Raw genomic sequence first — 13,531 nt, forward strand, 5'->3', positions numbered from 1 at the left:
TCCTGGAGACAGAGGAGCTCAATGGTTATGCTCAGACTGTGGAATCAGTCAATCCCGTGTTTTAACCCTGTGTTCCAATCCCACCATACTAAAAGCATGAACTAGGGCAAGTGACGGCACCTCTCCGAAGTAGGTCCTTCTAGAGTGCATGAGGGATATAAGCCACAATCATATCCCCTCTAATACCCAGCACATTGCCTGGCACGGTGAGGATTCAAGTGTTTGTTGAAAAATATTAATGCATTCCCATACCTAACATCTAAAAAGTTCATTGTGTTTGGGAAAAAAAAACATTAAAAAAATTAAAAATTAGTACTTCATACAGGGAGCCCTCTTCTCCCTCTCCGTTTGTCCCTCCCCCTCACTGTTCTCTCTCTCTCTCAAATAAATAAATAAAATCTTTATTTTTCTTCAAAGTCGATCACCTCCTCAAACATAGCCAGGATTCCCACAAAAAGGCTGTGGATTCTTGGATAGATCATTCTGGACAAGGTGCACACAACATATCTCCTTGCTCGCCTTCCCCTAGTGATATTTTATAGAGGAAAGATAATTGGTCTTCCTAATCTTACTCTGGCCAAAGTTTTGGATTTCTTTTCTGCTTTTATGTTACACTGTCCTATTGTCTTTTAAAAAAGTATTACACACAATTAAAACGATAAGGCAAATGATCAAAACAGAAAGCAGCGTTTGCAATTTGAAATCCAGAACAGAATGCGTGGGCTTGTGCCCCAATACTGCCTCATATAATATATGTGTATCTCAGTTTACATCTTTTTTCTTTTTTAAGATTTTATGTATTTATTTGTCAGAGAGAGGGAGGGGAGAGCACAAGCAGGGGGAGCTGCTGGCAGAGGGAGAAGCAGGCTCCCCACTGAACAGGGAGCCCAATGCAAGACTCGATCCCAGGATTCTGGAATCATGACCTGAGCCTAAGGCAGACACTTAACTGACAGCCCCCCAGGAGACCCTCAGTTTACTTTTGTAAGAACAGTTTTCTCTTTTGTAAATTCAAGTTCAAAGTACCACTCTTACAAGATTGTTGTGAAAGTGAGATTATGGAAATCACTGGGAAAATAGAAGATGTTATACAATGGAAGCTTTTTTTTTCATAATGGAAGATATTATTAATTGGATCATTGATTATATGGATTGAGATGAGGGGTGTGACTGTTGAAGAAACCACCTCAAGAGGAAAAGACTTAGTTGCTTTCCAAAATAATCCTTGGGGCACGTGAGTCTTGATCTCCAAGTCGTAAATTCAAGCCCCACCTGTGGTGTAGAGATTTCTTTAGATAAATAAATAAACAAATAAACTTTAAAAAAATGAAATACTCCTCTATGTGATTAATTTAGGTGAAGCTAAAGGAAACTGAAGTTTTAGCTTTTCAAGCCTAATTTTTAAAAAACTCGAGTTCAACAGGATTAGCATGCCAACATTCAAACCACATTTCCAACAGATGTCACCCTAACCTCTTCAATAAATGAGGGCAAGTAGTTGTAGTTGCAAGTAAGTACTTGTAGTTGCAAGTAAACCTCTGTGACTAACTTCTCACTCAGTGCTCCAGGTAATGTTATAAAGTGTAACCACCTAGTTACGATGTGATAGTTCCGGACTTATTTTTCTGGCTCTTCAGAATTCACAACTGGATGTTTCAACTCCTAATATTTTGTTCAGAATGCAAACCCCACAATGCCCGATTGCCTGTAATAATGGGGCTTTCATTTCTACCCAATTCAGCCAACATTTTGCAGGGGTGGGGGACATCTGGCAAAATTCACACAACAAAATAATCACCATTTTAGCCATTTTATTCCCCTGCGATCAAGACCTAAGAGCCAGACACTTAACTGGCTAAGCCACCCAGGAACCCCATTTTAACCATTTTAAAGTGCATGATTCAGTGGTATTTAGTACGTTCACAGTGTTGTGCAACCGTCCCCACTAAATAGTTCTAGAATATTTCCAACACCCTAAAAGGAAAACTTGTACCCATTCAGCAGTCACTCTCTGTGCGGCGCCCCCCCTCCTAGCCAGTCCCACCCCCCACCCCGCCGCTGGCAACCAGGAATCTGTTTCCTGTCTCTTTGGATTTGCTTGTCCTGAACATTTCACAAAAATAGATCTACCAACATTTTTTGGGTTCGGCACTTGCTAGTCACCAAGAATATAAAGACAAATGGGACAATCTGCTTTTAACAAGATCGTTGCTAACTGGGACAAAATAAATTTTAAAAAATCATAGGACAATGTGATGATTATTGTAGCAGAAATATGAACATTGTGAGAAAATAGGTGAAGGAGATAGGACAAACTGTAAGAAGTAAGATTTGAATTTGGACATAGAGGCAGGAGTTTGCTAGAACAGTGGGGGCTGGGCAGGAGGGTGGGGTAGAGGAGAAGGGGGTTGCGGTAGTAGAGGAAGAAGCTTTTAAATTTTTTTATTTTTATTTATTTTGTAAAAGATTTATTTATTTGAGAGAGAGAGAGAGAATGAGCAGGGAGAGGGTCAGAGGGAGAAATAAACTCCACGCTGAACAGGGAGCCCTATACTCCATCCTGGGACTCTAGGATCAAAGGCAGCCGCTTAACCAACTGAGCCACCCAGCAGAGGAAGCAGCTTGAGAGAGGCACAACAGCATGGAGTTGGACCACTCTGTGCTCAAAGGATGTGGACAAAGCACCCCCCAAGCATGTTAACACCTCAGGGCCTTTGCACTTGCTGGCCTCTTTTCCTAGAACACTCTCCCCCCCCCCCCCAGATAGGTGCCTCATTGGCTCAACCCCTTCCTTCAGATCTTCCTTCAGATCTTTGCTTCAATGTCACCTCCTCACAGAGGGTCTCCTTGACCTCTCTATCAAAATAGCATCTTCTAACCTTCTCTATCCCCTTACTGTGTTCCATTACAGCATTTTGCACTCTGGTGCCATATTGTATATGGGTATATCTGTCTTTCCCACTTGAAGGTAAGCTGCATAAAGGCAGGACCCTTTGCTTTGCTTATTAGCTCTGTATCTCCAGTACCCATAACGGTGTCTGGCACATAGTGTATGCCCCATAAATATATAATGAGTGAAAGGAGCAAACACTTTGGTAGTACTACAGTGAGGAGTCCCTCTGGGCTCTTAGCTACTTCCTATCAAAGACAAATTAACAGTGAATTTACAAAGAAATAGGTCAGCTCGATCAGATTCTTTTGCCTGGCTGCTTGATTTTCCGCTGTTGCACACGCCTGCCTCTTACTTCCATTCCAAAGGGAAACACTTTCGTGATCCCAAGTCCTCTCTGGTTTGTTGTTTATTATTTTTTTACCCATAGTCATTTCTTTGTTTAACTTGCAAATATTTTTTTGAATCCCTGCTACACAGCTGGCAGGTGCTGGGATACACAGATGATACAACAGACATGACCTTGAAGCTTAGGTGAGTAAGGGACCCTAGGAAAACAGTGAGCAATTACAGGAGATTCAGGTGCTTGAAAACACTAGCATTAAAGAGAGGAAAAGGCTTTGGACACAAAGATACTCATTACAGCATTACGTATAACAACAAAAAATCAGGCACAATCTATGTCCAACAACAAGGAAATATACATCTCTCACGGACTATAGGTAGCTATTAAAATGGTATCACGAAGCACCCATAACAATATGATAGGAAACATTATGTAAAGAAAGTTAAAGAAAAAAGGACATAAAATTGTATGAAAAAATATGATTCTGATTATATAAAAATATATATGTATAAGTGGCCAGAAGAAAATTTAGGAAAAAGTTAAAAGAAAGACTGTTGGTAGAGGGGCACCTGGGTGACTCAGTAGGTTAAGCAGCTGGCTCTTGGTTTCAGCTCAGGTCATGATCTCAGTGTTCTGGGATCAAGCACTGTATCAAGCTTTGCGCTCATGGGGGAGAGGAGTCTGCATGAGGATTCTTTCTTTCTCCTTCTCCCTCTGCCCCTCCTCTTACTTGCACATGAGCAATCTCTCAAAAATAAATAAATATTTTTTTAAAAACTGGTGGTAGGACTATTAAAAGAATAATACTAGGTTGAACTGCATGACATTACGATTTTTGTAGGTCAAGTTCATGCTATTAACCTACTATATTGATGAAAGGGGGCCACGCAGACCTGGGTTCAAATCCCAGCTCCAGACTATGTATCATACAGGATGCATCATCTCAGTTGTGTAACTTGGGACAAATGTACTAAAACTCTCTCCAGGGCCCTCAGTTGTCTCATCTATAAAATGGGCATAAAATAGTTTATGCTTCAGGGTTGTATTTAAGATTAAATGCAATAAAGGCTGACATACAGCAATCTCTGAATCAGTGATGGTTATACTCATGGGTTCTGTTTTCTTCCTTCTTTATTGTATCTTCCAAATTTCCTGTAATTGTAGTTAAAAATAATCTAATAAACATAATTATTTAAATTTTCAAAGGGGCTGTGATCCATTCCCCTGGGATCTTGAGCCAAGTCCAGGGCTGGGAATGTGGTTGAAAGCTTTCTTCCAGCCCTGTGGCGGCTGGGCTCAGCTCACCAGACAGTGACCCCGAGAGCAGGGCTGGATGTTTGTGCTCTGAGGGACCCTGGGAGCTTTATTTACGAGGACACTCTGTCCCAGGCCCTGAACTGCTCCCTCACCCCTACGGCTGCTGTACAGACTGAACCCATGAAGAAGGCTGCCTCAGCCCACCCTGCCCCTCACAGCCTGTCCCCTGATCCCAGTCACGACAGTCTTTGGCCCAGTGCTCTTCTTCCCTTAGGAGTAGCTTCTGGTTCCTGAACACAGACCTGAGCAGAACCCTGATCGTGTCCAATACCCATGACTGGGCTGTTGAGTTTCTGTTTGTGGTGATGAAAAATTGTAAAAACAGACAGTGGTGATGGTCGCACGACATCGTGAATGTAATCAGTGCCACTGAATTGTATACTTAAAAATGGTTCAAAGCAGAATGCCTGGGCAGCTCAGACGTTTGGACGCCCGTCTTCAGCCAGGATCGTGATCTCTAGGTCCTGGGGTAGAGCCCCGGGTTGGGCTCCCTGCTCAGTAGGGAGTCTGCTTCTCCCTCTCCCCCTGATTGTACTCTCTCTCTCTCTCAAATGAATAAATAAATTTTAAAAAATGGGGCGCCTGGGTGGCTCAGTGGGTTAAGCCGCTGCCTTCGGCTCAGGTCATGATCTCAGGGTCCTGGGGTCGAGGCCCGCATCGGGCTCTCTGCTCGGCAGGGAGCCTGCTTCCTCCTCTCTCTCTGCCTGCTTGTGATCTCTCTCTGTCAAATAAATAAATAAAATCTTTTTAAAAAAATTTTTAAAAATGGTTAAAAGGGCAATTGTGTGTTATAGAGCTTTTTTTTTTAATTTTTTTTTAAGATTTTATTTATTTATTTGACAGAAATCACAAGTAGACAGAGAGGCAGGCAGAGAGAGAGAGAGGGAAGCAGGCTCCCTGCTGAGCAGAGAGCCCGATACAGGACTCGATCCCAGGACCCTGAGATCATGACCTGAGCCGAAGGCAGCGGCTTAACCCACTGAGCCACCCAGGCGCCCTGTTATAGAGCTTTTACCACAGTTTTTAAGAAGTAAGGGGGGAAAAAAAAATCCAGGAATGGGAGGACAAACGGGAAGGCAGTCTTGTCCTGTGGGATTTGGTGTCCTGGGGCTGGTGGACACCAAAAGACCTAGGTTTAGACCCCTGTTCTGCCCATTTGGCTCTTTGACCTTGGGTAACTTCACTCCTCTGAGGATAGCATACTGCCCTCAAAGGAGAGTCGGGGACCTCAAATGTGATCAAATGGTGTGAAACTCTGTGTGAAACAGCCAATAAGTGTTAATCAGCATTATCACCCTCACCTGCCCCAGAGAAAGAAACCCATTACAAACAAAATACAATCGTGCCTTTTATTTCTTAAATATTTGTGTATTCATTTAGTCTCCGAGAATGCCTGAAATTCCACCTTAAGACTTAGAATTCTATAAATGGAAACTTCCAGAAATAAGGGCAGGAAGAGGCCAAACTAAAGCAATCTCTCAACCTCTGATTCCTCACCATGCAGGGGATACATTTTGCTGGGTTGGCTTTTGTGGGACCTCCGTCGTGCCAGAGGAGAGCGGGACAAATGTGCATGAACCAGGAAGGCTGAGGGTCTTGCCCTGGCAGGGGCATAGCAGAGAAATGATGTCCTTGCCCCATCCCCTCTTTGCCCCCCTACTTTCCCAACTTCGCCTTTCCCATGTGTCTCCTGGGAGATTTATTTCTGTCTTTTTTTTCTCATCTAAAGCAGCGGAAATGAATCATCTTTCAGCCTGTTTGGTCGACAGCCCCATACCCTCTGACCCTCTCTGGGCCCTCTCTGGTTCCTCTGGAACTGTCCCGGGCTAGATTTCACCCCCCTCAGTAGAGACTCTCCTGGCTGGTTATTTTTGGTAACGTCCCCCTCCTCCCAGGCCCAGAGGCTTGACCTCCTCCCTGCTGTGGAAGATGGGAAATGATACACAGCATTCCACAGGATGGTCCCACAAGCTGACCAGAGGAGCAGGGAAAGCAAAGGAGCCACCGTGTTCTGAGGATTTGAAAAGAATTTTGTTTTAATTTATTTGACAGAGAGAGAACAGGAAAGCACGAACAGAGGGGAGAGGCAGAAGCAAGCTCCCCATGAGCAGGGAGCCTTATGCCAGACTCCACCCTAGGACCTTCAGATCATGACCTGAGCCAAAGGCAGATGCTCAACTGACTGAGCCACCCAGGCGCCCCATATTCTGTGAATTTCATGTGCCACACATGTACTGGCACATCTCAGTGAAGATCAGTGGATCTTCCCAGATCCTCCTTTTACAGGTGAGGACCACAAGGCTCTGAGAAGTGAAGGAATTTGTCCAAGGCCATGTAGCTAGGAAGTGGTGGAGCCAAGATTCAACGCCTGTATTCTTGGATTCATTCTATTACACCATGCTGCCCTATGGATTCACATGTATGCACACATGTATGTGGAGTTGGGGATACAGGCAGGTTGGCTAGACCGTCAGCTGCAGTTATCAGGATGGAAATCTAACATCCTTGTGGGTAAAGCTATATGCATATGACATATGGGTGTTAACCTACAGAGGGGAAGGCCAGTGTGTGCAGCGTGTGCCCCCGGACCACAGAGAAAAAGGTCAAGGAGGGACAGGAATGGTGGAGGGAGAGCCCAGGTTCAAGACCACCTAAGCCCTGCCAACACCTGGCAGTGAAGGAACTTAACAGATAAAAGCACCTAGTGGAGTCCATGTTGGTGAAACCACACTTTACTGGTGAACACAGTCATGCAACAATTCAATGGGCTTCTAAAAATGTGCAGGTGCTGTTTCCAGGAGTTACGTGGGATACGGAAATAAAGCTACTGACACCAAACTCTAGAGTGGCGTGTGTGTGTCGGAGGTGGAAGAAGGATTCACATAAATATATAAATAACTGTGACGCGACGTAGATAGAAAGTGCTCAGGGCCACAAGGAGGGAGGGACAGATTCTAAAACAGGGTTCCAGAAGGACCAGAAGCTGGAGAGATTGCTCGAAGCCGGGTATTAAGGAGGGTTTCCTGGGGAGGTAGCTTTGGAATGTCTAGATGTCAGCGCTCCATCCATGGACCTCTTTCCCGGAGGTTAGATCCTGCCTAATTTTCCAAGAAGCCCAGAGACGCAGACCTGCCCTCATTCGCCTTTTGCAGAGGTGGAAACTGAGGCCAGAGAAGCTGACTGGGTTGTCCACAGTCCCGCAACTATCAAGTGGCCGGCCAGGGTTTGCTCTCCCGCCTGCGCTCCGGCCACTCCCCGCGGGGCGGGCCTCAGCCGGGGGCAGGAGGGCGGGGCGAGCAGGGGGCGAGGGCGGCCGGCACGCGCCGGGGGCGGGGCGGAAGCCTCGAGGGGCGGGGCTGGCGCTCGGGAGGCGGCGCCGGCGCGCGGGAGGCGGTGGAGCGGCGTCACTCTCCACCTGCCCGCGCGAGCTCAGCGACTTGGGCGGTCGGCAGGCTAGGGGGCTGCGGGGCTGAGCCCCGCTGAGCCCTCCGGGCCAGCCATGGGCGACCGCGAGCGCAACAAGAAGCGGCTGCTGGAGCTGCTGCAGGCGGCGGGCACCGGCAACGCGCACTGCGCCGACTGCGGGGCGGCGGGTAAGGGTGCGGCGGCCGGGAGCGCGACCCCTGCCCGCAGACCTACTCTCCTCCTTCCAGACCAGGTTCTGTCCCGGGCCCCTGCGGGGGCTCTTCTGACACCTTCGGACCCGTCCCCCGCCCACCCAGACCGCGAATGTCGGTCTGGCGCCCTCGGCCGCGCTCTCCACAGCGGCTGCCGAGCCCATCCGAACCCAGGCCGCCTGACCGCCCCACTGTGGACCCGGACACCGACCCTTCCATATCCTTGGACCCAGTCACTAGACCCGGGACCCGGATGCCTTGACCATCTGGTTCGCCCGCCCCACCAAACACCCCACCCACCCGGACCTCGGTCCCTGACATGGTCACTTTGGACCCAGCCACCTCCCACGCCCACGGGCCCAAACATCTCCCAAACCTAGGGGTCCCAGACCCCCGAAGGTCCAGTGCTCCCTTATCAACTGCCGGAAGCCCCTGGGGTCCTCCCAAGTTCCTGCTCCGCAGTGCAGACTTCCCCACCTGCAGCTCACCAGCCAGGCGCCCCAGTGCCGGCCCCTTCCTCTGCGCTCTCCTCTCGGTTCCCGGAGTCTTGTCACTTCCACTTTGTGCTCGTCTCAGCCCTTCACCCCATCCCTAGACTCCTTCCAAGATCATCCTGGTAGCCTCCGTGCTTTGGCCGGCAGGCTGACCAGAAGGTTGAATGTTGGTATTTTAGCTCACCCAAGGTGGGGTGACTGAGAGAAAAGGGCGTCCTAACATGGGCAGCGCTGGGCAGGGCCCCAGAAATCCTAATGGCCAAGTCCTGCCTCTCCAGCACCCCCAGCCCAGCTGTGGTTTCTGTGCATAACTCTCCATCCAACTCCCCTTCCACCCTCTTGCCCCTAGATCCCGACTGGGCCTCCTACAAGCTGGGCATTTTCATCTGTCTGAACTGCTCTGGTGTCCACCGCAACTTCCCAGACATCAGCAAAATTAAATCCGTGAGACTTGACTTCTGGGATGACAGTACTGTGGAGGTAGTGAGGGGTGGGTGGGCACTGAAGAGCCTTGAAACAGCAGAGCAGGGGTGGAGGTGGTGGGTGGGTAGCCCCATTCCTCTATAGGGGAGGAAACTGAGTTCCAGAGAGAAGCAGTAACTAGCAAGAGAAAGCACAGCCTATTAGAGTCCTGGCTTAGACAGAGACCCTGAGTGCAAGGCCCTGAGCTTGTTATTTCCCTCAGTTTCCACTTCTGTATTTTAAGGATCCAACTATTCTTTCAATCAGCTGATGTAAGGATTAAATGTAGGCTCAATGCCTACATTTGTAGGCATTATGTATCATTAGCTGAAGTCCTGGACTGGAATAGAAATAGACTAATTCATGGTCTATAGTCTCCCTTCCACCCATCACCAGGAAGGGCACCTTTTTGCTCCTCTCATCTATGGAGATGGAGGACACCATCAGCCTGGATGATATAATACCATTTTGGCCAGAAAACCTTCAGAGAGGAAGCTGTTCTAAATTGTGCTGGTTGGCTGAGGAATTCAAGGACTACCGGGAAAGCAGGCGGGTGTTTCCTGAGTGCCCACTCTGTGTCAGGCACTCTGCTGGATGCTTTATTCGTTGGGCACATAGTTACTGTAAGCCTACTGTATGCTGGGTATTAGGAAAGAGCAGTGAATAGGATAGAGTCTCTGCCCACGTGGAAATTATGTTCTAGTGCAGGAGAAAGATAGGAAGCCAGTAAACCAGCAGGCAGACCTGAAGATTGTTTCTTTGTCCCTTATAACCCCCCTATTATACTTTCTTCATTTTTGCACTGGAAATCCCTAAGCTTAGGGGGGTTCAGTACTGCCCAAGGGTCACTCAGTGGATCAGTGGCACAGCTGGGATGTGAAACTTGCTCTGTTGGGATCCAAAGCCCATGCAAATCCCAAGTCATAGTCTAGAGTCCCTGGGGGAGGGGGAGAATGGGGTTCACTCTGCTCAGGGGATGTAAATTAAAAACCTGATGTTTCTTCCCACATGTGCCCTCACCCCAGATATGCCAGCTCTGTTCCTGAGTGGTAACTGTTGGCTGAGGCCACTCTTGGCATATCTGCCTCTGGGTCTGTCAGGTGCTCATAGGACCCCAGTGATCACCCTGACCTACCTACTCAAGGGGGCCAGTTCCGACTTCTTCCATCCTCCAGCTATGTCTGTCTCCTGCACATAGCTGCCGGTGGTCCTGGCCATCTGGGGAGGGGGTGGGAGAAAGAATTTGAATTTTGGAGTTAGACAGGTCTGGGTTCAAGTTCCAGCTCCTCACTTTCTAGCTGCGTCATCTGAGGTCAGTTGCCTAACCTCTCTGAGCCCGTCTCCTCACCTCTAAAATGAGGATGGCAATATTAAAATTGTCGAGGAGATGGAATGAACTAATGGGGAAGGACTGTAAAGTGTTCTGCCTACATGAGGTATGCTGTAGCCCGTCATTGCCCCAGGCTGGGGCTTCCCAGCCTCATGGATAACCAAGCCCAATGGGAAGTGTCAGATTCCAGTAGGAGTGTCTCCTGACTCAGCCTTGGAGCCAGTGGGAAGAGCAGCCTTCTGGGTAGACCATGGTTTCATTTCACATTTTTTCAAGTTCTAATATTACCCCAAGTTGCTGTTGTCTTGCAGTTTATGACCCACAACGGGAACCTCCGTGTGAAGGCCAAGTACGAAGCCAGAGTCCCTGCTTTCTACTATGTCCCGCAGGCCAACGACTGCCTGTGAGTAGGTGATTTCTTGGTCTCCCCTCCCTTTATCTCTGGTGGTCTTTTCTATGTACTGGGAAGACATTTTGGTACTGTCATGGAAAACACTTAGACCTGGCTCAGTTCCTCCTCTACCCTTATTCCTTGGTTTATCACTTCCCCTCTATGGGACTCAGTTTCCACAGCTGTGATATGGGGCATTTTCTCTATGACCCGCCCCTTTGCCTCTGATGTTCTCATAGCCTACTGGTGGCAGGTAACTCGATAACAAAGAGGAACACTGGTATTTTAGTAGAACAGGTATGTTTCAGCTATTTCCTATGAAGTATTGTGCCCAGGGCTGTCCCACTTGAACTCAGCCTAGCTCCAAAGCAGCTGTCTGGCCCCAGATCCCTATGTAAGCACCATAAAAATAATAGTAGCCACTAATCTTTATTGAACTCTGCCTATTTACCAGGCCCTGTGCTAAATGCTGTGTGCATTCATGTCTTTAATTCACTCAACAGCTCTGAGATAACACTGGCATGGTCCCCATGAAATAGATAACATTCCTGAGGCTCATAGAGACAGAACTGAGACCAACTAGCCCATCTGACACAGGGCACTGGGGAAATCTAATATAAGTGGGGGGAAGCTGGGAAACAACAGGAGGTTTCAGGTCCCCTGGATGTGAGGGGTCAGTGTGACCCTGGTACCTAGTGACCCCAGCCTCTGCAGGACTGACTGCCTAAACCTTAGCTTTCCTTCCAGGGACTCAGGCTCACTGCCAGAGCTACTAGACAGTGACCCCCTCCCTTCATCCACCCCCAGCCACCATTCTGGAATAAATAGGAAGAACATACCCTCTGGGCAGATACAGCCGCACTGGCAGTGAGGGTATGGCTTTCAGGAAACAGGCTGCATTTCAGTCACCATTGTCCTTTAGCCTCAGCAGGAAACTTTTGGACAGTGTGCAAACTATACAACTGTACCTAGTACCCTACCATTTTCCAGTAGTTAGAACAACCCAGAGGCTGCTGATGCAGCGTGGAGTGGTGGGGTGGGGGTGGGGGGGACACAGCTTTCTACTCAGAGGACCCCAGTATTGTTTCCTGACCCTACCACTCTCTAGCTGTGAGAAGATAGACAAGTTACCAAACCTCTCTGAATCATGGCTTTCTTGTCTCTGAAATGTAGTTAATGATGCCTATGTCGTGGCATGGTGGTAGAGAGTAAATGAGATAATTTATGTGAAATGTCTCACAGGCCACCCAACAGGGTAGTTTTTAAAAATTTTTTTGAAGATTTTATTTATTTATTTGATACAGAGAGAGAAATCACAAGAAGGCAGAGAGACAGGCAGAAGCAGAGGGGGATGCAGGCTTGCGGCCAAGCAGAAAGCCCAATGCGGGGCTCAATCTCAGGACCCTGAGACCATGACCTGAGCCGAAGGCAGAGGCTTTAACCCACTGAGCCACCCAGGTACCCCCCAATAGGCTAGTTTTAATCTATTTCTCACTGTCACCTTCAGAATGCTGCCCGGTCCCCAGCCCGGCTGGGGGAGGTGCCAGGCTTACCTCAAGAGGGTCTGGTTCCCCTTGCCTCCCTGCTGCTTTGCTGCAGGGAAGAAGGAACAGGCATTTGTTGAACACTTACTACATGTTGGGCTTTCTGCCAGCACTCCAGACACTACTTCCACGATTCCAACAACAGCCCCTCACTTTATACCCTATTAGTGGAACACAAATGGCCTCCTCCCTGGAATTCTGGAAGTCCTCTAAATTCCCCACCTCCAGGACCAGGACTGGGGCCTCAGTCTCCACTCACTCTCCCAGCTCTGATCCTGTGGCTCAGGGTGCCACGGTGGGCTTGGTGACTGTCTTCAGTGTGCTGGGGGTGAGGGCTGTGCATTAAGCAGGGCCTCTGGTTGCAAGTGACAGAATCATAGCTTAGTCCCGAGGGGAGTTGTAGGTTCTGGGGATCAGACCGTAGGAGGGACAGGCCAGCAGCACAAACACCTCTTACATTTCTCTTTCTGGTTCTCATTTCTGCCCATTTCAATTGGCGAGGCTTCTTTCATGTAGCTGGGAGCAAGGCCATTTTGGGTCCCTGGCTCCAGTTCCTTGGCTCCAGCTACCAGCTTGACGGAGAGAGAACTTCCGGTCCACCCCTCCCTCAGTTTTGCTCCTTTTGCTCCAGTAGCTCAGGGCAGAGCTCTGATTATCCAGGTCGGGCCAGGTGCCCACTTCCAGGTCATTCCCTGTGGTTCTTGGGTAAGGTCACGTGAACCTTAGAATGTTTACCTAGAAAAGGCAAGAGGGAACCAAACAATTGAAATACATTTTCTGCAGGGGTCATGTGACTGATTAGGCTAACATTAAACTCCTGCTATGTGGTGATCATGGTAACAGATCCTTTTACCTATATATTTAAACCCCTCAAACCCCAAGGGGAAGGTAGGTGTAATATCTTTGACATATTCCCCAAGTTCAGAGAAATTATGCAACTTGCCGTGGGTCCCATGGTGGATAAATAGGAGAGGAGCAGGTCCCAGGTGGTTGGACCCCAACATCACTGCTGTGTCCAGTGCAGCAGGCCCAGATTTTATGGGCAAGCCACAGGAAGAGGGTCCTGGACTCTTCTGGCTTCAGCTGAAGAGTATGCAGTGGGAGGGGGTGGCATAGATGGTCCAGGGGAGCTGGTTGATC

The 13,531-nt window shown here is 48.5% G+C and overlaps 1 protein-coding gene across 2 annotated transcripts in view; it reads left to right on the top strand.

Annotated features, from left to right (window-relative positions):
* The first annotated feature begins 7,998 nt into the window (after positions 1 to 7,998).
* Positions 7,999 to 13,531, top strand: part of ADAP2 (ArfGAP with dual PH domains 2) — a 28,947-nt gene continuing 23,414 nt past the window's right edge. Inside the window, exons 1-3 of one of the 2 annotated variants that reach the window (XM_044248369.1) lie at positions 7,999 to 8,146; positions 9,014 to 9,144; positions 10,768 to 10,859. In XM_044248369.1, the coding sequence (XP_044104304.1) occupies positions 8,053 to 8,146; positions 9,014 to 9,144; positions 10,768 to 10,859 (317 nt within the window). In that variant the 5' untranslated portion in view covers positions 7,999 to 8,052. The remainder of the gene's footprint in view (positions 8,147 to 9,013; positions 9,145 to 10,767; positions 10,860 to 13,531) is intronic. The other variant, XM_044248370.1, reaches the window with a different exon arrangement.

The sequence above is a fragment of the Neovison vison genome, chromosome 5, assembly GCF_020171115.1.
Source record: "Neovison vison isolate M4711 chromosome 5, ASM_NN_V1, whole genome shotgun sequence".
In the NCBI taxonomy this organism is placed as follows: domain Eukaryota; kingdom Metazoa; phylum Chordata; class Mammalia; order Carnivora; family Mustelidae; genus Neogale; species Neogale vison.